Genomic DNA, 26,408 nt, shown 5'->3' with positions numbered 1-26,408 from the left:
CGTTTTATCGCCATCGACGACGGCGGGTAGCGGGACGATGTACACGCGGCGGTCGCGACGGGACAGCGGGTTGAGCGTCGGCGGTGTCGGTGCGAAATTCCGAAGCGCATCCACTCGGCCAGCGAATCAGCCGTGCGCGCGCTTTTCCGCGGCACACCGCCGCCACCGACGGCAGCAGTCCTTCGCCGACACGTCTCCGGCGCTGTCCGCAAGCCACACACCGTCTGCAGCAGAGTTCCGTCTTGATCTTTATCAATCCTTCATTGTTGTCACGCTATTGTTTAAGTAATAATTCGCCGGTCAGCGCCTTCTCCACTGCATTAAGATATCCGGTCATCGGGTCGTGTCTGCTGCAGGTCGACGAACCGACGGCCAGACCGCCGACTGGCTGCCTTCATTTCCGTCGTTTGATAACTCGCACTCAGACCATATACCTGGGTATCGTATATTTATATCGAGTCGTCCGTGCCTGTACGACATCCCGCCGACGAAGCGGACGTCGCAGCCGCGGCAATCACCACGACGAGCCGACGACATGAGATGCAGTTGGCCGCCAGACGGATCCGATGGATGTGTTTGTTGTGCGCGTGCGCGCTGGCCGATCAACGCGTCAACACCGCGAACAACGACACTGCACAAACAGGTAGCACTTCCGTCCGTCATGTCCCGTCCCGTCCGCCTCGCTTGTCCCGGCGAGGATCGTCCGTCAGACCTCCCCGCAGGCTCACGCCAACGTGCCACCAACCCAATCACCTCCGCTGCAGCGTTCGACCGACTCGAACCCCCCCTCCCCCCCCTCACAGCTTTTAAGCTCCCAGGTCCGCGGGTCAATGACGCACACTGCGCGTGTTATATATTATACTATATTATACTATATTATAGTACGTATATATGTAAACTCTGATCGGTCCACCCTACCCTCCGTTAACCCAACAGATCTACCTGTACGAGTTTATGCCATGCATATTATTGTGGGATGATCCATTTGGTTACAGAATACCCACTCATCGTTTCCTAAATGAAATGTTCCGCTTGGAGAAAATCTTCTTTCAGTTTAAACTACCTATATTATTTATTTTCCTGTTTATTGGCACACAAATATCTAGTATCTATTTTTCTTTCTAATGCAGTGAACTTTAAAATATATTAATCTTAGCAAATGATAACGAATTTTTGAATTTTATAACCAGAAGTATATTAATATTGTTCATAATATAGTTTTTGATGGATAATAATCTCTAAGACTAAGCGAATTAAGTAAAGTACAAAGGATACAGTCCTGAAAAAGTTACATTAGTCCACGACTTTTACTACGTTCTTCTGTAGATGAGTAGGTATAATTCAAAAGCAATGTGAAAATCTAAAAGCCATTGCTATAAAATAAGTAAAAATTAGTTTATTTTAATTGTAATGCAAATATGAGTAAATTTTTAAACGAATTTGAATTTTTGAAATCGGGTGAAGACTTTTGAATTAACCCGTATTATACTAACATGATTTTGATGATTGAAATAAAGGGAAAAGATTTTTTTTTATTTTTACATCTCAAACTCGATGCTTTGCGTTATTGTATACTGAATATATTATATTACATTTTGATAAACCTATCAAATTTCCTCTTATTTAAAAACAATCTAATCGCTGTTAAATAATTTCCGGTGAAAAATCAACAAATTTAATTTATACCTCATTATTATATTATACTTAGTAATGAAGTATACTTAAGTTCACCGCTCGGTGACGAACCGTATCCGGATGTTTGCTTAAGTAAGATCAATAGTTACCTACCGATAACTACTTTAGTTTATACTTAATTTATATAATCCTTTAGTGCTGGTCATATAATATATATTATTTACGACTGTTGATCATGGCAATAAATTATTATATACCCAAAGTAGATGCATGATAGTGGATTAATATTTCTAAATATTTAATTTTTGTTACGGACACATAAATATTAAGTTTTAAGTGGGTAGGTATACATTTTTATTTTTTATTTAATTTATATATTATGTAGATTAACATTATAATTTATGGACTAAAGTGATTATATTGAATATTACAATTGATCCTCGATCGGTTATCTTAGACGTATTATAGATATATCAGCCAGAAAATAGGAATATCGTAATTTAAAAAAGTTCTCGTTTTATTTTTGTTGATAATTATGATACTATTATATATAGCTTCTTTCTAAATATTCACTTAGCATACATCATTTTGTCTTGGACAAAAGATGCATAAATTAATGATTGTCAGCTTTGGAAAAACTTTAGGATTATGGCTAGAGTGTAAATTATGAACATAATATATTTATGCCAACATCAAATATTTATTTATGTTGATTTTATTGGTCTGAAAAATTGGTGTTCGTAATTATTATAGTTAAACCAAAATATAAATTTATGATTTTTGAATTTTTAGTATATTGTATATTTATATACTTATATACTTAGTATGACTAAAATATATTGTCGGTTGTTGAATGTTACGTTATCCTGTAAGGCATGTAATTCTAAGTAATTTATTGCACGATGGTATTGGGTAATGGGCTTGCTGTTGTATTTTTGTGAATAGCCTAATTTAGACTGAAATCATGGTCTTGCACTACTCTTGTAACAATGCTGGATACAATTTGTCAAAAACTAAACCCACGAACATGGACATAAACAAATGACATTTCACATGGTTGAGCACACCACTCGTACACTCTCGCAATGACCAAATTACCCTTGAAGGGTAATCATTTATGTATGGCCATTGGTCATCATATAAACCCATCAAAAATGAATTAACCGCTGTATATGCACCTTCCAACATAAACAATACATATTACAGATGACCGGATGACCCGCTTTTATGTTAAACAATTTTTAATGTTTTTGTTACTAATAAGTAATAACTAATACTATTATAAATATATTATAATAATGTTTATATTACTGATATCAAAGGAATGCCTATATGCTCGACTAGATGCACAGAAGAAACTTAGGTTTATCTCATACCTGTCTTCTGAAATAAAAAGACCTGATTTTTTAATGATACTTTAAATTAAGCAAGTTGTTTGGTTTATTGGTCGATGTAACATTTTAAAATCCACTCTTTTTTTTTATCCATATTAAATATTGATCAAAATAATTTTTTTAGTATTGTAACTACATTACCTTATGTAATTTAAGAATATTCACTTGTTAATAATTTACTGTGGAAATGGATATATATAAAAATTGAATTAAATTGAATTTTTTAAAGTGAATGTCATTATATTTTAATGTACCTTAAGCCTTTTTAATCACATTATTTTTAATCCCCATTGAAATAGTTTTTAAAATATGTTTTTTAATCACAAATAAATTTAATATCATGATCAAATGTAATTAAATTTTATGTAACAAAATAATATACGAGTACTTTCATTACAAAATAATACATATTTTTCATTTTAAATGTTGCGAAATAATTGTTGATTGTATTTATACTTTTTTTTGTTTTGTTTTTACTAAGTTAAATGCAATCTGTAAATTAATTTTTACAAAGAGTATTTGGGAGCTTTCTTATAAGTTATAGGTAACATTGGGTAGCTTGAGCAGAGAAAACATCCATTGATGAATTGATGATATCCCGTTACGTGTTGTTATTTGATATTTTAAAATGTATGAGTATTCTCTTGACTTTTGCAAACATAACAATTTATGGCCACCTGTTGTATTTAATTTTATGCCATACCATGTTTTTTAATGTGAAGTTGATATATTTCAATTTAGGTACCATACAGCATTTCACAGAATGGATTATTTTATTAATATGAAACAAAAAAAAACCGTACTAGGTAAAAGATAAAAGGTTGTGTTATATGATATTCATGTTGATGGTACTTACGTTTAATACAACAATATGACATATGTTCTTGAAATTTGAGTATAATATATTCTTTTTAACTTGTTTGCTATTAAGTTGAAAAAATGTTTTAATTAGTTAACTGCGAGTGTTTCGGTTATAATCTTAAAAAACCTATTTGTCTTTTGAATTTGTTTATGTGTATCTAATTATAAATGTTTTACAGTTAATAAGTGGTAATTGTATTCTTAATATTTGGTGTTGATACAGATACATATTTTACAAACATTGTCTATGTCTGCTGGATCAGTAAGAAAGTTGGAGGTCTTCAGTTAAATTAATGATTTTGAATTTTGAAATAAAACATAGAAACGATGGTTGATCCTTAAATCAATTCACAAAAAATTATTTTCTTCAAACATATAATATTATACAGACATGCTCAAAGTTAACTGTGTCTCAAATGCTTAAATATTGAGTTAAATGTACTACCGATGTATAAGACAACGTATATAATACCAATACGTCATCTTCAATATTATAGGAACCAATTCGAAATTAAATTATAACGAGTACTACATCGTACATTGTATAATAGATTAATAACGTAAAATTAAAAAAAAACTCTGCTATTGGTGACAATTATGAAAACGTCCCATGATAACAAAATAAAAAAAACAAATTTTAGTCTTCAGAGGCGCATCGTTTTTCTAAAAAAAGAGCTTTGCTTTAGGCATACATTTAATTTCTATGGAAATATTTTGCAAACACAAATATTTTTTAAGCTGTTATACGCTTAGGATTACCTTGGATTTAAAATTCAACAAATATATAATATATAATAATATATATCTAACATGTTTAGGTAGTTATTAAACTCGTACATCAGACTCTTTCTGTATTCCAGAATATATATTTTTCCTAAGTATTTCAGTGTTTGGCAAATATCATACTTTTTACTCCGCATGTTAGTCGTAAATCACTGTGTGTATGCAGTTCTTTATAATACCTCGCATCTGTCTTATTTTTCGTTTATATATTTTAATAATATCATCTACAATTCATAAGACAATATTTTTTGCCTTTTAAAAAAAAAACTTTGACTTACATTTAAAAAAAACGAATGTTTAGTTCCGGTTGCTTAGGCAAGGGGGCCTAGGTGTTTAACCCCACACCTCAATATTGCTTTCCCACCCTAATAAATGTATTATTTGTATTACATTATTTATACACGAAAACTTAAAAAAAATAGTTTAATTTATACTTAACTCCTCCCCCTTCATAAACCTGGCTACACCACTGGTTAATTCAGTAACTATAGTAATTATGGTAATATGAGTAAAATATTAGTAATGTAAAATCGAGCAGGTCTTGTATTATTAATATTGTAGTTTAATATTTGTTAAATTCCTAAACCAAATAATATATATTATAGTATCACAAAAGCACATAAGAGCAACATATCTGCATTGTTTACAAAAAGCAAACACAATATTCTGAATTGAATTTACTCAAACTTTACATAGACTTACCCTCTAAACCTTATGTATGTGTAACATGTGTATGTACAAGAATCTAAACAACAAATTGTTAATAAACAACTCAGGTCCCTTAACTATTCAGTTTTTTATTATCATGTTGGATAGTTTATCTTTACAACGTATTTACTGTCGAAAATTATGATTGAATATTAGTTCAGTTGATCAGATTGTAAACCTATACATTTAGAGGAAATATAGTTAAGAAAAATATGTATTACCTACACTGAAATTTACAGACTATTACATTTTTATACTCCTTAAATTGTAAAAGTTGAAAATCCTCTACTCTTACAGTCTTATTTTAAGATTTGTTACGGTTCCATTTAAAATTCGGTCATTTTTTAAAATTATTATTTATGATTTAATATAAATATTATTTAATAATAACCTACCTAACCTATATTTATTTTGACGAGTATAATAGTGCATTTTGAATTTGAAGTATTTATAAAAATAATTTGGGCAACACATTGAGCTTTATGGATTATTCTGAAATATATTATATGAATTGTATAATATAATTAAAATTGTTCGTTTGTAGTTTTAGTAGAATTTGCGTTTTAAATTTTAAATAAAATATTGTAATATATCTGTGTTATTGGAATACTTGAAAAATGTTTTATACGTTTTACAATAATACCGCGGTATATACTTATATTTAAAAACAAATTAAATTATTATTAATTTGAAAATGTATGATCAATACAATATGTTATTTTAAAGTCTACTTTTCCAGCACCTATTCGCATATATTGTGTAAAAATATAAACTAAAATATTTTTACAGTATTAGAAAAAAACCAAACAAGTTTCTTATTCCTTAAACATCAAATTAAATTGAATGTATGAATGTACAAACGAGAATTCAAAAAGAAATATCAAAGAACAGTAAAAACTATGTGTACCTACTTCATAAACCTATTAATTGTAGGTATCGGGAAAAGTAATAAGATTTATTATTGGGATAAGTGGGTACATGGCTTGTATATGTATACATGGGTGAAGAGCGATTCATAGTGTTAGTGTATGAACAAAAGATTAATTAAGAAGAGAGTAATCCGCGGTAAACCCAAATGAATGAATACAAATAAATGAAATAAATGTAATTATTATAGACGCATATATACCGTTTTTTTCGAATAGTTAATTAAAATTCAGTAGACATTTCATAGAAGATTACGCGTTTTCACAGTCTTTAATATTATTTTTGACAGCCTGTTTTTTTAAAATTTTAATGATTTTAAATGTTTTAATTAATCTCAAACAACGATGACTTCTTATTAAATAGAATTTCTATATCAATACAAATTATATTTAATTTTTTTTAAATTATAATTAATAAGAAGTATTTTAATAAATTAATTAGTTTTACACGACAAAATATGAGTTAGTTGTATAGGTTGTATACATATAAGTTAAGTTGATACATTGCTTATACAGCTTTTATTAGTTATATTCAGTGATGTAACACATTGAACCAGCACCCCATCTCGAGAAATATTAAAAATGAGCCACGAAAATTGTTTTTATGATTTTACCGTAAAACGGCTTATTTCATGTATTTTAAAACACCTAACAACACATGTAAAACATTTTTGTCTGATAAAATTAAAAATTTACTTATATTTTATTATTCTAATTATTGTACCTACAATCTACATAAGATTATTATTAAATACAAAAAATATTTGATACATCTTTAACAATGTGCACACTAGAACTACTACGAAATATAGATGAAAACAAATTTAACTCGAAAAAAGTTAATTATTTTTCATTATCTTATTTTCCCGAGTTAAATTTACTTCAGCAAGAGTATTGCACAAGGGCTCCAAGTTTTCGTGAGCACCAAAACGCAGCATCTTTGACCCCTCAGTTACGTCACTGAGCATATCTCTTCATTGAGTGTTTAGGTTTCTTGATGTCGGTACTAATAATATACTTATTTAGAAATGATGCCTCTACGGCAGTAATTCTCAAACTATGGTACGCGGAAGACTTCTTGAAGGTACGCAAAAGGGCCACAAAGTGGTAGAACGGAGAGTAAATAAATGAATATTTCTAATTGCATTTGAACATGGAAACAGACATAAGTGGTACGCGACAGATTAATAATACACATGGGTGGTACAAGGAAAAAAGTTTGAGAACCGCTGCTCAACAGTCTGTAGTCCTAATTAAAACATACATATCATTTAAATAAAGTGGTTGTTGTCCCTCTACACCAGCAGTTCTCAATTTTTTTTTTATCACAATACCATCTAGAAATTTTAAAAATGTTCAAGTACCACTAGAAAAAACGCGCACCGCTATTATTTATATAATCAAGCAAGTTATTATCGACTATCGTAGACATTTTTATTTAGCTACTTATCTTAACACATAATGTTAAATAATAATAATTATTCAAATTATTTTTGCACATCATACCTGTGATTTTCCCGTGTACCATTAGTTGATAGCCGCTGTTATACTATATTAAAACAATGTAGAACAAATACTACTACGAATATAATAGTATGATAAATAAGAGGACATTTATATTTTCATTCTTTACATTAATACAATAATACCAACAGGCATCCAATATAGACTATAGGGAATGATACAAAGGGGAAATTGAATTAAATTTATATATTTCTCAATGAATACTTTTGTTAATTGAAATACTTGTTATGCTTTCTGTATTATACGTTGATGTTTTTATAATAAGAAATTACAATAATTAATGAAAGCTTTAAATTTTGTTATTCTTACGATTTCAACGTTTTTGTAATCTTTTCAGGAAAGTTCTTAATGAAACAATTAGTGATTCTAAGTTATATTGTTTTGCTGTTTCAATGATTACTATTGTAAATAATAGCTAATTATTGCAGAAAATTTCCACTTCTTATACATTTTAAAAGGTTCAAAATCATAAAAATGAACGACGATAGAGTTAAGAAATCACTTTTTTTTATAAATTATTTTATCAAACTTTAAAATTACAGTTTTTTGAATTTAATTAAAAACTGAAGTTATGGAAGTAAAAACTGCTTTAACCCAGCGAAAGTATGGTTTTTAATATATCTTTTTAAAATGAATGTAGAAATACTGATTTTGTCAAGTGCAAACTTTTAAAGAACCTCAAATAAAAACTTTGGCTTTTTAAAATGTTGAACTTCAGGAAAATTTTGAATAGGTATTAATAATTGATAAAATAGCCTACAAACTCTTGTACAAAACTAAGTTTAAATTAATTGTCTGTTAAGAGTTGTAACTTGTAACTTTTACAGTGGATAGAAATATCCATCGAATATAAATCTTCCATAACGGAAGTCAATATCAATACTATTTTTTTCTTATCTACTTCATTAAAAAATACCGTCTGTTATTAAGAGAATATAATGAACTAATGGAATAGATTAATAGAGAAATATATGAGAATTTAACGAAAATCAAATAAGTATACTATGACAACTAACAGATGTTATCAGAGTATGGTCATATGGTAATATTGTTTTATACCGTCTACTAACAGTAAAAATCAGCTAATCACAGTGCCAAATTATTTTCGTGGTTCATGTCATCTCAGTGCAGTGAGATTGTATCAATAAATATTGTACAAAAATAGTTATCTCTAACATCTAGACAATTTAAAAAAATTATCGCTTTTATTATCTCGACAAGATAATAGATGAATCATTTATTAGTTATTTAGATGAGATATATGAAAAATGTGTCTAGATAATGCCTGACAATGATCATTGATTATTACAGTCACCTTTAGTGGAATTATTGAAGTATCCAGTGAATCTACAATTCTGGTAAAAAAAATACAAATATGGTTTGAGTAATACATAGGATCACATAAGTTGTACAAATAAACAAAAACATAGTCTATATAAATAAAAAACGACAAAATAAATTTAATACAAATTATAATTGGTCACAACACCATTCTGCGTTGGTTAGAATTTTTGACTTCAAGATTTAAATTTATAGCCATTTCTTGTTCTGTAGTTAAGTTAACATTAAGTTCTTTAATCTTTCTTGAAGCATAATACTTCTTAGTTTGCACTTCAGTTTAGTTAATTTATAAAATGATCGCTCAGATGTACAGCTTGTGACAGGTATTACTGTAAACTTCTTTAATATGTTACGAAATTTTTCAAAAATTCTTTGTATATCAAAATCTTTTTAACGCTAAAGCCAAACGTGAAGCATTTTATCGCCCAGGTTAACTTCAATTTGTTTGTTATCACTTCATGTTTCTCTAGCAACTTTATTGCAGCTACCAATTTATCTTCATTGTATTTAAAATTATTGCATATACGTAAGTGATACCTATATATTTTTCATTTCGTTTATCGTCACTACCAGCGTGTACCAAGTATCATTATGATTTGTATTTATCTTTGTTATTTCTGGAAAACAAGGCCCCTGCGCACGCCTCAAGATCCGGTTTTTTTGTGACCCATAAAAAAACGATTGGACCATATGTAATAATTTTATTAACGAATCCATAAAATTGATACAAACTACATAATAGCACCCTGGAAACTTATTTGAATGGTTCTAATGTACGCAAAATTTTCTGTTGGTTGTTTTCAACAATTTTTAGTTTACCATCATGACATATCAGTAAAATTATTTCTCATTCCTCCCTTGTTACATGTTATATTACTGCATCAGAATTACATACATCGCACGTTATGTTGGTTTGTTACAAAATATAAAACAAAACAAAATAGTATATAATGATCAATTGTATTGATATTTAATAAATTAAATGATAAGTACCTATAGTAGATTAACAAGACTAAATTATACATTCATTTCGAAGAATCTATTTTGCATCATTAAGGTTTTTTCAATATTTGAAATTTGACATTATAATGATTATTATATTTGACCACCCGTTGACCGTTTAAAAACGTTATTATAAATTATACTTTAGCTATACAAATATAAGCTGTAATTATTTCAATAATTACATTACTGATTAATAACAAAAGTATTGAAGTAGGTATTAATATACCTAATTTATGATTAGTTTAACCAATAAGCCTCTGTTAATATAGCTTGACCATTTTAGGTCATGCATAAATTGTAATTGTTAACATGTAACGATGCCCACGAAATAAATGTTTGTAAATCGACTGTTATTGTTCAAACAATGAATACATTTAGCATTATATCGGCCGAAATACACGGATGACTAAGCAGTTTATGTGTTTATATTATATGTGTACTAATTTATGTGTATATATCATGTATATATACTTTATAGTTTATATAAGGATAAAATTGAATTCTAATAATAATACATCCAAACCAGAATTAATACATGAAACATATATACTATATACATATTATATGTAAGGGATGGTTTAACAATAATGCATCCCCCTTGCACCTTAATACCGCTTTGTTTTAATTATTTATATTTTAATTTTTATAATTTTAAGCAGGTATACTTAAAGCCGAAATGTCATATTTTTAGTTAGGTATCTACTAAGATTTCTTATATAAACTAACAAGAATTTCGGAGTCTGGTGTGACATCTAAGAGCTGCATTGAATTTGATTCAATTTTCAACATTGAGGGTAGTTGCCCTCATTCTACCCACATTCTACTGCCTAGAATCTTCATCTAGTACCATTTGGGGAGTGAAAAGTAGGAATTATTTCCCAGTATTGTTCTTGACATCTAACAAAAACTAACGAAAAATCATCAACAAAGATCATTCAATTTAATAATATTGGTAAAATTAAAAAATAACACTGAAAACAATATTACCTGTATCACACTTGACAGTTAATAAGTAGGTAATAACTAAAATATTGGACATTCAAAGTAATAAACGAATGACTATATGTATATAATAAAATATAATAAAATTAAAAGATATTATACAAAGACGAAATAAAATTGTATTGTTGATATTTCATAAAGTAACAGATTTTATAAATGTTAAGGTTAAAGCGGTATCGCTGAATAGTTTTAATTATAATTTCAATCATGATATTTAGGTAAATATTATTATCTGACTCGTTTAAAAATGTTTAGGAGGCCCTAGACATTTTTCTAAAACGGAAAATGCGACTTGTGTGCAAAATGATTCCGTTGTACCCCATGAGGAGTCGGAATACCCCTTAGAACGGTTTAACCCAGTTCGCCAACATTAGATTTTTCAACCAAGAACACAGTTTTTAATGGTTTTAGAAAAATGCTCAATTCGCCATCAATGACGGTCAATATTTTAAGATATGGTTTAAGTTCTTCTTGGAATATTATTACAACACTGTCGACATACTTTGTGAACCTTGTTTAACAAGAGATAGCTATCTCGAGACAATAATTGACACAGGTAGTAGGTATCTATTTATAGTATAATATTAATGAAATAACTGAAAAATTTACGGCAGTTTTCAAATAAAATTTGTGATTTTAGCTTGTAGTAATATTTTCCTGCGTGGATTTGAGCATTAGGTATCGCAAAGAACATATTATTATTAAATAAATATTATACCTACACATACACATAACATCAAGGTACGTACAAGTATACAACATACACATACAACGTATGCCTTTTATTTTTGCTGCCTTTAAGTCCGTTATGGAATTGTTTAAAGTTAAGTCGGAAAAAAATTAGGATTTACTTGAAATGAACAATAAACGTTATCGTATTCACGGAATAGACCGAAAACGTGGAAACAACGAGTACTAATATATGCAGTATAAATTCGTAGATATTTGTGGCGGTCGTGTATTATTAAACAATTTAAATATAGTTGTTATGTCCAAAAAACATAATCAAATTATTATATTACAATTACATTATATTTATTATTATTATTATTTACGGTATTTTTGAATTTATATAAATAATACATTTTGTCGATTTTATTAATATGAAGTGAAGACTGATTGTCGGTGAACTGAGAAATCACCCTCCGAATGGCCCTAACAAATGAGAACCAAAAATTCATAAATTAAATTGTTAAGCAGATCATTTTTTTGAAAACTATGAAATATATAAACGAAATGATATACAAACGATTAGTTTGTGTTATTAAACTTTATGTACTTAGGATTTAATAGGCTATAAGAATATGTTTGGAAGATATGAAGACTACAATGAATTGAAAATTATACTAATTAATATTAATCTATTTTATAATTTACTATAATTAATATCTGAATATAATAGGTAAGTACTACACACATGAGTTTTGGTTTAAACTGGTAAAATCTCGCAAAAGAAAAATGTGATATGTAATAAACAGTAAGCGCTGTCTAATGGGACGAAATACCTACGGTCAAAATATTGACGTATAATAAATTATTAGTGTTTGAAATAATCCAAATTATCTCTTACAGGTCGATTATTTTTTATTTAAACCGTTCGATTACATCTTTGAAACATTTTGCTAAGTCAAGGTTCAAAAAAAAAATAGTATTTCCTATTTATTATTCACGCCTCCTCTTACTGCAGTCGTTTCAAGTAATTATGATTAAGGCGCTTTAAATATATTTGGATTTATTCGTAACTGAACGAAACATGTTTTGTTAATGGGAAACGTACCTTTTAAACGAGATAACACTTTATATTACGAAGGCTGGAGAGTCATATCACGAAAATGTAAATGTCATATAATATACTATATTATATAAATAACTGAATGAATAACGTACCTATGTACCTACGTCCTACTTAACTTCTGCTGTGTAATAGTATGATATTCAGGACAGTGTACTTGCAGCAAATCACAACGTAAATCATACAGTTGATGGTATCCGACATCGGAGGAAGCATTTTATGGCGTATATATGCGACAAAGTTGAGTGCAAACTGAGATAGTACACAAGTAAAATTTGATACTTGTGTTTAGATATGCATCATGGAAGATGGAACATAATATTATGATAAAATATTATTATTCCATAATATGAACTTCGGAAAAACTTATAACAGCGAACAAAATATACTTATTGGTACATAACCATATTTAAGCATTTACTTTAAATAGTTGTCGAGTCGAGATTGTTGACCACCCTCTTGACCAAATCAGTAATATAGAAATACATTTAATAATCATTGTACATTTGATAATATATAATATTATGATGGTTAATATGATTTCGAGAAAAAATGTCGATTCTGCTCATCGCCACTCTACACCCTGCGATAGAGACCTGCTCCACTATGTCAGGGTATCACGTGGGGAATGGCGATGCACAGAGTAAGGACCGTTTTTCGTCGTGCTGTTCTCTCGCTGGATAGAATTATTTAGATACATTTTTATCAAATAACTAATTGAAAATCTTTTTTGAGTTGAATTACTTGGTAGATTAATAAATAATTGGGGCTTATTTTCACAAATACAAACAAAATTTACAAAATATAGTAATTAATAGTTAGTAAGGTATATTTTTAATTTAAATCGATATTGTTATTAGTTTGATTCTAACATTATTAATATTATTTTGATTGGTACGAAGTATGAGCAAAACTACAATAAAATATATTGACTTCTTGAAAAATTGTTTTCTTTTCGTGATCATTTTTATTTAAAACAATAGTAAGTCAAAAAAAAATTTTAAAAAATAGATGATTTGATTCATACCAACAAATATTTTTGAAAAAATCGTTTAGTTGTTTAGTAGTTACATCTTATAATTTATAAGTTTTCATTTTTATAAGTAAATAAAGGTCTATTATAGTTTCTCTAAATATTTTATAGAAATGTAGTGTTTTGGTTGTATGGTTTGTGTACCTACTACCTAATATATCCATCAACTTTACCTGAAGTAGTATAGTTATTATTATTAATTAAGTATTCTGTTTTAAATTTAAATTAACTACACCACTTTATAGGTACCTACCTAATACTTATTAAACTATTACAAATTATGAATTAATCCGTTTAAAATTATTATTTATTCATAAGCTATTACAACACTAAATATATATGAGCGTAGTATATATTTTATACATTTATGTTATGTTTAAGTTTTTCATCAGGAACCTGTAAGCTATGTTATTTGAACATAAGTTTCTCGTGCTCAATAATATCAAATACTCAATGATCGATAAAATGTACGTTAAACTGCATGTCACGTCACGCACATAATTATACGTTGGTATACATATGTTGATATTTTATAGTCCATATACATTATTGCTGTGTACCTATAGAAAACTTTAACAGTGTTATAATCATTATTATGCTGGTAAACGATTTTCCGCCATTTAAATGATAAAACGTAATTACTAGAATATTACTACCCCGCTGTTTTTGTTACAAAATGTTTCGAACTACATTTTCCACATATTTACGTGACTATATGAGAGAGTAGGCAAAGTTTTTCGCTAGAATTTATGTATTTGCGACATTTACATTTAAGACCGAGAGAAAAGTGTTATAGATATAATATAGGTACCCATATTGAGTGCACTTAACAATCTTTTTCTACATTTTTTTACATATCTTATTTGAATAAATCATTGAAAATTTGTAATTTTTTACTTTTTTAAATAATAACATTAATTTATAATTTCACGATCCGATTCTATTTTCTAAAATTTCAAACCAGTAAAGTTGTCTTTGATTAAAATTAAGTACCTACTATTTAAAGCTTAGATGAATATACCACCATTATGAAGAACTAATATATGTCACATTGTTCAACTAAAAATGTTAATACTTATAACTTTAAAATGTAATAAAATTAACTAACCGAGTAAAAAAACATTTATCGTGAAAATTACTGTTTAATGATAGTAAAAATGTTTTTAAAATAAAGCAGTGTATATTATATTCTATTGTGTGAACAATAATTTATTGTCCTATCAATCAGAGAAATAATGAAATACAATATTAAAAATCAACTGGCCTCCGCTTCGTCCCGTATACATTTTTATAAATTAATAAATGTGTGAGTGTGGGTGAGTGTTGTTCCTTTTGGCATTTATTTTTATTACAAAGACCGAATATCCACCCTTGCAGAACAGTATTCGTGAGCAATCAATGTAACCTGAGTTTGGGAACGTTAATGTACAACATTTGTGTGAGTGTAAGTCGAGAACGAGGGGATATGAAAATAAAATATATAGAAAATCGATGTGCAAAAGCCAACGGGCACCAACTGACGCAACTGTTTAATCTGTGTACGTCACAGGGTACGCATATGAACATAATATTTATACACCATATACATATACATACATAGGGTTTTGCACAGTTTCAATAAACACGCGTGGCAGCCTAAACGTAGTAATATCAAATAGATGATTCATTTTTCCTTTTACGAACGATATTATTATCTTTCCAAAAACAGGAATTTAATATAAAACAAATCGCCCGATGATTGAATAATATTAGATTTTATTGTTTTGAACATTGACATTCGCTTATTGCAACTCATGTGTCTTGTAATTTGGTACAGTAAACATATTTCATCGTTATTACTATATATTTATCGTAACTATATATATTATAGTGAAGTGTACATTTTAATTGATTCCTAACTCTTTAAACAATAATTTAAATGGCTGTAACTACTATGGCTGTTTTTAACTATACATAATAATAGCTGTACAACGGCGCATTGAATAGGCAATTTTGATACGCGTGCGTGTACAATAACAATATAAACAATATTATTTAGCTATTACGAGTTACGACTAACAATTAACATTATCATCTATCGTTTATTTGTATTGTAAATTGTAATATATTCATATAACATTATATTATTATAAGCCATGTTCGGTTAGGTCTCTAATGTTAAACAAATTCATAATTTGCATTTTATGCTAATTACTTTGATACGTGATTACATAATATTATACCTACTACGTGTTGTATTTGTATTAATTTTTCATTAATACATTTTAAAGTCTAAAATACTGTTTGGTGAATCACCAATTTGTAAAATTGCTTAAAACTAAACATTGACTACAACTTAACTGAAGTTTAAGGTTTTAAATTTTGTTTTTGAACTGTTTTTGTGTGAAAATTTAAAACAATGTAAACTGAGATCACTACTGAAGATTTGATAATCATATTAGCTTTGAAAATGAATGCTGTTAAACAATAAACAAATAAATTCATTACTCTGCTCAGAATCTTTAACATACAGTATACATATGTAGTTAGAAATTAGGTACAGCGTAACCAGTATATGTTGTTGTAAATATTTATAACTTTATTCATTCATTCATTTATTAATTTTTATATTTTATATAAGTAATACTTATAATTTTAACTCTTTTAAATATTATATTTTATTTTTTTGAGTTTACAATTATAATGATAAAACATATAAAAAAATTAGGTTTAACTGATCAATTTAGTAGGTACATTCCAACACGTTTTTACTGGTTGTAAAACAAAGTAAAGGTATAATATTAATTGTAATGAATAATGATAAATATGCCCATAAATAAGCAAAAAAATTCGAGGGTTTCAATGGATTAAAATAAATAATTATAAATGTTAAAATATAATTTCTTTTTTATTTCGTATATTATCCTTTTTTTCAATTAATAACCATTTATTAAACAATAAATAAAATACATGCGAAATAATAAAAAAAATATTTATCTACTTTATTCTATGAGAAAGACTTGTGTTAGATTCAGAAAATTATTAACTTACACTAGAAATACGAAATAAAATAAAATATTACATAAATAAACTAATATAATGACAAAAAAGATTCTTTTATATTATTAGTAACTACATTTCACAAAAATAATAATCGGTAAAAGTTTTAATAACATGAATAGTATTAATTGTTTTTTGATATTTCTTAATATTATTACTTCAATTAATAAAGCTGTGCAATTTTATTATTATAATTTATTTAATTTTTTTTGATTCATTTCTATTAAATATCTTTTAAGATGTAGGTATTAGAGAACATTTTAAACTACTATAGCCTGCTTAAAATAATATCGATTTTTTTTATATACATAAACATAGAGATATCTATACGTAAATATCTAAATGAGATATTGGAGCAATTATTTTGTTGGTAGTAAAATCTAACATGTGTTTACAAGTTTCAAGAACAAATTAGTTAGGCATTCAAAGAAAATTATTTTTTTTTAATTTGATTATAAAATTATTATTTATTCATTTTATGACTGAATTAAGTCTTATATTACTTTGCTTTGTGTTTGAATTTAGAGCAAACGTTCCCTATGTACCTACATTAATTGAAAAAATATATAATTTATTAAAATTCTCTAATATTTTGTAAATTTAGTTCGTACATAAATATAAATTACATTTATTGAAAAGTAAAATTGAATTTATAATAACATTTAAGGTGATACAGTTCAACGGGGAAATACTTAATATATTTAAATAATGACTATCTTATTTTAGCCTAAATTTAAATTTCGATACTTTAAAATTGATCAACATGATTTCAATTTTCAGGACGTTACAAAACAATGATTCTTTCTAACGCAGTTATGATGTACAATGAACAATGCATTTTAAATTGCGATATAAAAATGCAATTATTAGGTCGTACTATCGCCAGTCATCGCATAATTATAGTGTGTACCAAATAGTGGGTACATACTAGTATACTACCTACCTAAATTTATTTTTGTCGTGTACATTTATACACATGTATTATTTTTTCAATCAAAATAGATATTGCGTTAAATATATATTCACGTTTTATATGTTATACAGTAGGCGTTCAGCTGTCAATTGATTCTCGTACAAAGGAATAGGTTTTAGGTCAACAGTTACATAAGACTTTATTTTGGGCGGGAAATTCAAATATATTAGGTAATAAATATTATCTGTACAATATAACATAAAACCGAGAAAGATATTCGATATTAAATTAACTTAGTTATGGAAAATTCAAAATTGCTGTCTCTATATACGTATAATACGGGAATAGATACTTTAATTTAGTTCCATCTGTGTGATTGTAGGGTTGGGAGAACAGTGTTTCCAAGACGACACGTGTCAGTTGCACGACAAGCACGCGGTGTGCGCACAGGTGGACCACAACGCAATATGCAAGTGCAAACAGGGCTACCACATCGTTACCGTTTCCAGGCCTACCAACGCAAGGAGCAGTTTTTGCGCCCAAGGTGCGTGTTTTATTTATGTACAGTGTATTATTATAAAATATTATATACACCTACGTAAAGTCTATTTCGTATGGTCATAATGTAATATACCTGATACTAGTATGGAAGACGAATACCGAAAATGATTTATGTTTAAAAGGTACGTCGGTATATATGTATATTATAAAATATATGAGCCACGTGCGAGCACGCATTTTAATGTAGTGCAGGACATAAGTCAGTGAGTAAGTGAAGTACGACGTATCGTAGGCGTATTATAATATAATCGTATGATATATTTTCGTATACGAGTGTATAATATATTATTATTATTTATTATTATGGTTTGTGTTTGTTGTTGTCATCCTACAGACGATTCGGACGGCAAAGCTGGCGGTTCGTCTCTGCTCGGCGTCGTGGTCGGCCTGCTAGTGTTCTCGGCGCTCATCTGTTTCGGGCTGCGCCTGTCCACGGCCTCCAGACCCCGGCATTTCCCGACCACCAACTTATATCCGAACAAGCTGCTGTGCTCACGTCAAACTAGTAGGTCGCCTCCTATCGATTTTTGGCGTGACGGGTGTGTGTGTGTGTGTATTTGTGTGTATGTGTGCGCGCGCGCGTCGGTCGACGATGTGGGAGGGGGGTGGTCGATGTTCCTCCCCCGCCGAGAGGGCGGGTAAGACTCAGGGGAGGGGAGCACTCGGTCGGGAAGAGACCACCTGGTTTTCCCGCTTACCTCTCGTGTGTATACATATATACAGTGTATATAATACGAAATACGTACTGCAGCATACAGGGTGGGCCGTGACGTCTTCCCCTCCCCTACAACAGCCCACGCGTACTTACACTGCTGATCACTCTGTATTATAGGTGGGTAGTATATATGGGTTGTATAATGTGTGTTCATAGAGATGCGTATGTATTTATTTACACGGATTGGCGTAGGTATTATACGTGCGTCTACCTGCGTGAATTAATTCATGAGCTGTACCATTCCGACGCGTCTTTACAACCCTCTCACGTAGTGGCAACGATCATCATCGGCCAACGACCAGCAATCGCCACTATTTATAGTGGTACACACACGCACACACATATATACTCAATATATTTTATGTGCGTGTGTGTGCGTTGTGCCCTGCCTGTACGACTACTCTATATCGCCGCCGTCGCACGCCGTTGTGTCGGGGGCGAGTAATTGTAAACGGTCGGGGAGGTACAATGGGGGTCGGGGTCGCTGCGATGAAAAAGGGCGGGGGTGGAGACAGTGATGTACGATCAGCTCTGTTCTCTCGGCTGTTATTTATTTTTTCCCACTTCGTCACCACCGTTTCGTAGACCTGAATTTATTCGTTTCGCGGGTAAAATAGGTAAACAGCGTTTTTTTCCCTCATAGATTATTATTTCGTTTCTATGAGTTTCCATTCATCACGCCAACCGTTGCGTTGTTGTATTGTTGTCTACACATAATATGTCTCTATATAGGTACCTGCTCGGTATGGGTACCTCTACTAGCCGTACACTCACTCATATCGAACCGTCTATCGAATAACATTTCATGGAAAACTTATATACAATTACATTTTTGTATAAATAATAATGTACAGCTGCAAACCGTTAATGCATAATACATATTAACATAAAATATATCAAATATGTCAAATATGTAATCGGCTTTAACGATAGATAGGTAGTATTAGGTACATTATACTAATTTCTTCTAATCTAGAGATTTTCAGGAAATGAAGAACAGTATTATGGTATATTATAATATTTTAGTAGCATTTTTTTAATATCTTATTTGAGCGTTTTAAAACTAAACATATCATAGTAGGTATATATTTTAATTAATACTCTCGATTCACTTATATACAGTTACATGTATATTGTTTGGATGTAAGATGTCAGTATGAATATTGAGTAGTGTGATACAAGTACTGAAGTACAACAAAAATTATTGGAGTGATTACTCGTTATTATACAACAACTCACAATTCAATAATTTTATCTCGATTCTCATTTTCAAGGTTATTCCACATGCCCCACTATCTATTATAGGCCTCATAGTTATGATAACGGGTACTTGGAATTTTCAACATAATCCGGACCAATGTAAAAATAATTTTTTTTTTTATAAATAAATGGCATTGTTCTTACTGTGCATTTATTCTATTTTTCAAAGATATATTGATAAATAATCACAATTGAAACCACAGTAAAAAAATAATGTTATTATTTAACACATTTCTTTGCAATTGTCGTTAGATAATGCAGTTTTTACCTTGTTTTATATAAATTTAATATGAGATATAATATTTGAAAATTGCTTAGTTCATTTTGCTTTTCATTAATTTTCGTAAAGTTTTTGACATTATATGCCTTTCGTTTACGATGTCAAAAACGTTACAGCAGATATAGTTAGCTGTGAACTGTTAAACTACTCGAAACATCTGAAATTTAATTATCTAGTCTTTTAATACGATTGAAAGTTTGGACGTAATATAATTATTAGCTATTATTATGAATACTTTTGATATTGCAGTTGCTACGCTTTCCTGAAGTACTTCATTATGTCAACTATACACAGTCACATAATAGTGAAAACCCTGCAGTGACAGCATTCATCTGCAGCAGTTTTGTCCGGCTAGCGCGTAAAAACTTTTTATAGCGCTCCTACACCTCACACAACCACTCTAGATTTCAAGATAGAAAAAATAAATGATGAATGTTCTGTGTATAATTCAGGTCTTAACATTTCTTAACTATATATGAATGCGTATACGTCGTGTGATGAATGTGTGGTGGATTCCATTTGCCCGTCTCGCAGGAGTCGCAAACATATTTTCCCGAGACATTTAAATCTTGTCGCTTGTTTGCAGAGGCGTCTTCGAGCAAACATTACGGGACGTCAGACTCTGCGGCGGCCAACGGCCAACAAGAAGACGAAAGCAGTGCCGGTCAGTCGGATGCCAAAGACGATGAGACCAGCAGGGTAGGAGCTGCCAGGGCAGCTGCTTTCATATTGATCTCTTGCCGGCCGTCCACGTCGGAGTCACCAACGGCCTCGCCGGGCAGGGCAAAAAGGGCGAAAAAATTGGGTACCTAAACATAATATACAAGCAGCGCATAATTATAATATGTACACAATGCGCTACATATTATTATATTACATTGTATCGCGGCGTCCACATAACATATTATATGCATGCATCTGCAGACGCAGGCCGATCACTATATAAGCACCCCGAGGGCCGCGATGCTTAAGTCATCAATTGATGACAAATTGTCAATTTTTCTTTTGATATATATAGGTTACGGCCGCACCGGCAGCGATCCAGCTGTGCACAGCACATCTTCAGTGAAAACATACAACTTGAAATGGTATCAAAGGGACCAGCAGAGAAGGCATTCGACAAAGAACAGAGAAGCAAAAGGCACTCCACCTAGTCATTGTTCGACCGAACAACTAATACAAAATAGTTCTAAAGTAAATAAAAAAAAAAACATTCCCTGTACACTCACACTTACACGTACATCTCGAAAAGTCCGATCCGAAATGAAATTCGCGGTATTATTATTGTTCAAACTCCAGCTGTCTTCGTCGTATTCTTCTACATATTCTATACAATTCCGATTCATCTTATTAACGTCTTCTTTTTCGTAACAAATTCAAAACGTAATAAATTATACCTTTCACTCTGACCACGATTCGTTTTATTTAAACATTGCACAGCAGGTTTTCATTGTATCGGGATAACGCCGCACGTCATGTGTATATGCGTGGAGTCGAAGAGTACCTCTACCTATAACATCTTAAAATCCCCTAAAATATGATGTTGAACGAATTTGTGTTATATATGATTCGTCTGGACCAAAGGTTTATTCACTATAGTCAGGAATTACGTTTTATATTTAGGTGCTGTGTAGTATCTACAGCCAGTATGGGTCCTGAATATTTATTTTTATTTTATTCTGCTTTTGAAGTAAATGCCGTAAAAATGAATTGTCGCCTAGCCTATAACTGAAATTCAAGGTTACATATTATATTATAATATATTACGATGGTAAAAGGAAGTTGTACATAAACATAAATTATTACATTTTCATTGTTATAAGTATGGCCTTCGTGCTATTTACATGTATGTATTGTAAAATGTAATTTTAAATATTGCCATATTGAAACATTTAAACTTTTACATAAACAGTAATTGTAATTATAGTATAGTTTTGACTTAAATACTTTTTCGGCATAAATTTAATTATTCCCAAAGGTTTGAATTTATTTTAAGATCACGTATTTTGCATATTTTATTGAACCTTGAGGTTGCGGTTTGGTTAATTAACGATAAAAACTGTTTGTAATTTAATTACAGCTAGGGTACAAAATTAACATAATTATTTAAGTTTTTAAACTTTTACATTTAATTTGATCAAATTTGTATTATAATACAATCAATACAATTTATTAAGCCCTCCGAACAATAAGTGCCGGCCAATTCTAGATCTGTGGACTGCGGGTAATTATAATAATTTGTTGAATCGAACTTCACACATTTGAATGTACGTATTATTATAGTTCAAATGCGAAATAATTAAATAAATAATAATGTTTATAGTTAAACTGTTTAAAGTGGCATAATAATACAATATATCATCAACAATTTTGACTTTTGAGACAATTTGAGAAATGTCATGCGCTTATGTAAACGCTCATTCAATGTTTTTATGTTAAATCCGTTATAAGTCTATCTATACAACATATTATATTATTGTTATCGATGGCCCACAGACATTTGTCAGGTCTTAAAAAAATACTTATATGGGTCAAATAACGATTTCCAATCATATGTATTATGTACCTATATTGAGATGAAAAAACAGCAGTGCCAATAGTGCCGTTGGTGTAGCTAGCCAGAAAAAACTATGAGTTGTAGAGGGGTTGGGTGGTTGAAGCCTTACAGGATATTAATATTTTATACCAAGATGATAGCTTCATGTGCACATGTGAAATTTTTGGAGGGACTTAGTCAAGTTTCAAGACTTAAAGCGCTAAAAAAGTAAAACTTTAAAATGTGCACTTACAAAAGTTGAAGTATTCAATCGAATATGGGTTGTAAAAAAATATATATTAGGTATATGCAGTGATATACGTAATCATATACCTACAACTTTAAAAAATAAATAAATTATGATTATAAATTGTTTAAAACTCTTTAAGTTTATTAGGTACCTACTATAATCCACCACGGAGAAAACCAAAAAAAATTAAAGAAATCTAAATTTTTTTATTAAGTTTGTTTTTACGTAAAAAGTTTTTAAAATAGACCAAAGACCAAAATGTTGAATATTTTAAGCCACATCAAGGTAAAAAATATTAGTCATTAATTATTTATTTATAAACCCTGCAAAATCCGCTTAAACATGCACTGTACGACTGAACATTATTAAATTCAAAATCCGTAGACATTTCGCATCAAATCTGTGTTGAACCTCCAATTTACTTTCCGATCAAATGTGTTAATTAATAACTTTGAGAGTTTATATGACATCTATTTACTATTACACATATATACAATTAATTAACATAATATAGTTATTAATACCAATTTTCACGGATCGATATGCATATTATGCAGCTATACGATGTGATATTTAATTTTATATGTTATTGATATCATTTTGTCGTGCCTTGCAGGACGAATGTTCCAGGAACAGCCAGACCACGTTGAACTCTAAGGACAAGTCGAAAGCGTCGTCGGTAAGCCGCATCGAACACAGAGCTCTGGTCCATCATTCGGCTGCGACGATTAGCAGTGGAGGTAGCGGAAATTGTCCGGAACCCGCGGCGGCCACAGTCGATGCGTCGGAACAGCTTCTACAACGTCCGGAAGGAAGTAACGCACAGGGGACACGATGAAACGTCTAGGCAGCGCGTGCGAGTATGATAAGAAATGTTTATTGAGCGATACTATGTGTAATAATGTTATTATCGTACCATGTATATTGTGTAATTCAATGATCTAAATACGCGTGTCTGCATAATATGGTGAAGTGATGTAAATTCTCTATTATAATAATGTAATAAAATATAATGTGTTTTGCTCGCGGAGAGACCGTTAGTCAGCCAAAGGCTTGTCGTCACGTCTTGTCGTAACGGTCGGGGCAGGGGTAGAGTTATGGGAGGGTGTTCGCACTGCCCGAGATTTATTTTGCGTAGCCGATATGGATACAGATGATAGGTTTGGTCGAAAGGCCCCACTCGATTGTACCATGCCTGGGTGCACCCCTGAAAACAATTTTTAAATCTTTAAACATAACAATAACGAGTATTATGCGCACATATATTACAAGTTACAACGAATATACAACTATTGTGTTGGTCTTCGATAATCCGCATGCTCGCATTTTTTAATAATTAAAATGTGTACCTATATATTCGATTATGGCGTTCAGATCGGTGATGAAAAAGTGACGCAGGGGTGGTCTTGTTTATATATTTTATGTATACATGTACGATGTACCTGCTGACTTCGCCGACCGATTTTTTATCGTCTCTCGTCAAACGCCACTCGATAGCGGCACTGTGTACCTATACAATATTGGATATATAGTGTGTATAATATGGAGTATTCGACGATTTTAATTTTTAATTGAATTACAATATATTTAAATACCAAGTCATATATGTTCCAAATACATTGTGTATGCCGTAGACGTACCCTGGCCTAAGGACGTGACGCATTTAGCAGATCACAAACAAGTCATGCAGCGAGTAATGAGATGCACTTACTTGTGTGTGTGCGCGCGTGTGTGTTACTGTCATCCATTTGAATAATCCCCTGCGGCGATCGACCGCGATGGCCGTGCCGGGTCGTATATACTCAAATTTTTCAAAACTCATACTTCCACGATATTCCTCACACGGGGAACAATATTTTTATATAATTTCTAGATAAGTGTTTTGTACATGTAAACAATATATGTTTGAACGCATGGTATGTATTTTATACATACTGTGTTGCTGATATTAATAATAATGATAAAATAATAACTCTGATTATTGTTACCTACCTATAATTATTATATTATACGAATAACGCGTATCGTGTGCGTGTCTGCGTTGATGTTGAGACTATTAGCATTATTATTAATCAATGAATGTATTAATGTTATTATTCTGTTATATTACCTGTATGGCTATATACTACCTATATATATATTTATGTACATATATATATATATATATATATATAGAGAGAGAGAAAGTAAGATAAATAATTGATATTTTAATTAATAGTTAACATGAAATAATTTAGTGTGAAAGAAATCGTGTGAGCACAAACTATAAATAGGAATTATAGGAAAATTATTGGAATATAATATTACCTACACTAGTATAATTGTTGAATAATATAGAATTTCGTTTTACGATATTGAAAAATAACCCGAGTGGCAATGTTGAACGATTTTTAAAAACCATCACAGGCATTATATGTATACTAGATTATAACTTATGTATTATAATTTATTCATTCGTCGAAACTGCGATTTCGGATTAAAGTGTCAGTGAAAGCAAACAAAAAAAATTATATTTTCTAATTCGATTATGATGATTTCAGTTCAAATACACATTTCAAGACTTTATATAATATTATAATGATGATACATAGGGGTATAATATAATATAATGTAAATTAAAGTTGGGCTGTTAAAACATAAAATATAAATTGATATTGATTCTATTTGTGTGTATCATAGATTCATACTACCATTTTGTGTGGTATTACGAGTCATATATTATATTTATTAGGCATCGCGTCGTTACGAACGATGCATAAATGATTGATTAAGACAATAACCCATTAGAATTAATATTATATTTATCATATGAAGCGAATGGCTGAATATTGTATGCTTATTCACTTTGTA

At 30.2% G+C, this 26,408-nt stretch overlaps 1 protein-coding gene across 1 annotated transcript; it reads left to right on the top strand.

The window, feature by feature from the left end:
• The first annotated feature begins 163 nt into the window (after positions 1-163).
• Positions 164-26,408, top strand: LOC111039613. The gene is made up of 6 exons (XM_022323197.1): positions 164-643; positions 18,339-18,500; positions 18,852-19,022; positions 21,359-21,577; positions 21,791-21,966; positions 24,175-26,408. Exons 1-6 carry the CDS (start codon positions 541-543, stop codon positions 24,394-24,396), a joined length of 1,053 nt encoding a protein of 350 aa, XP_022178889.1. The 5' UTR covers positions 164-540; the 3' UTR covers positions 24,397-26,408.

Source organism: Myzus persicae, unplaced genomic scaffold (genome assembly GCF_001856785.1).
Source record: "Myzus persicae strain clone G006 unplaced genomic scaffold, MPER_G0061.0, whole genome shotgun sequence".
NCBI lineage: Eukaryota > Metazoa > Arthropoda > Insecta > Hemiptera > Aphididae > Myzus > Myzus persicae.
Note: the sequence above shows the minus strand (reverse complement) of the source record. Positions and strands in the feature narration are given on the sequence as shown.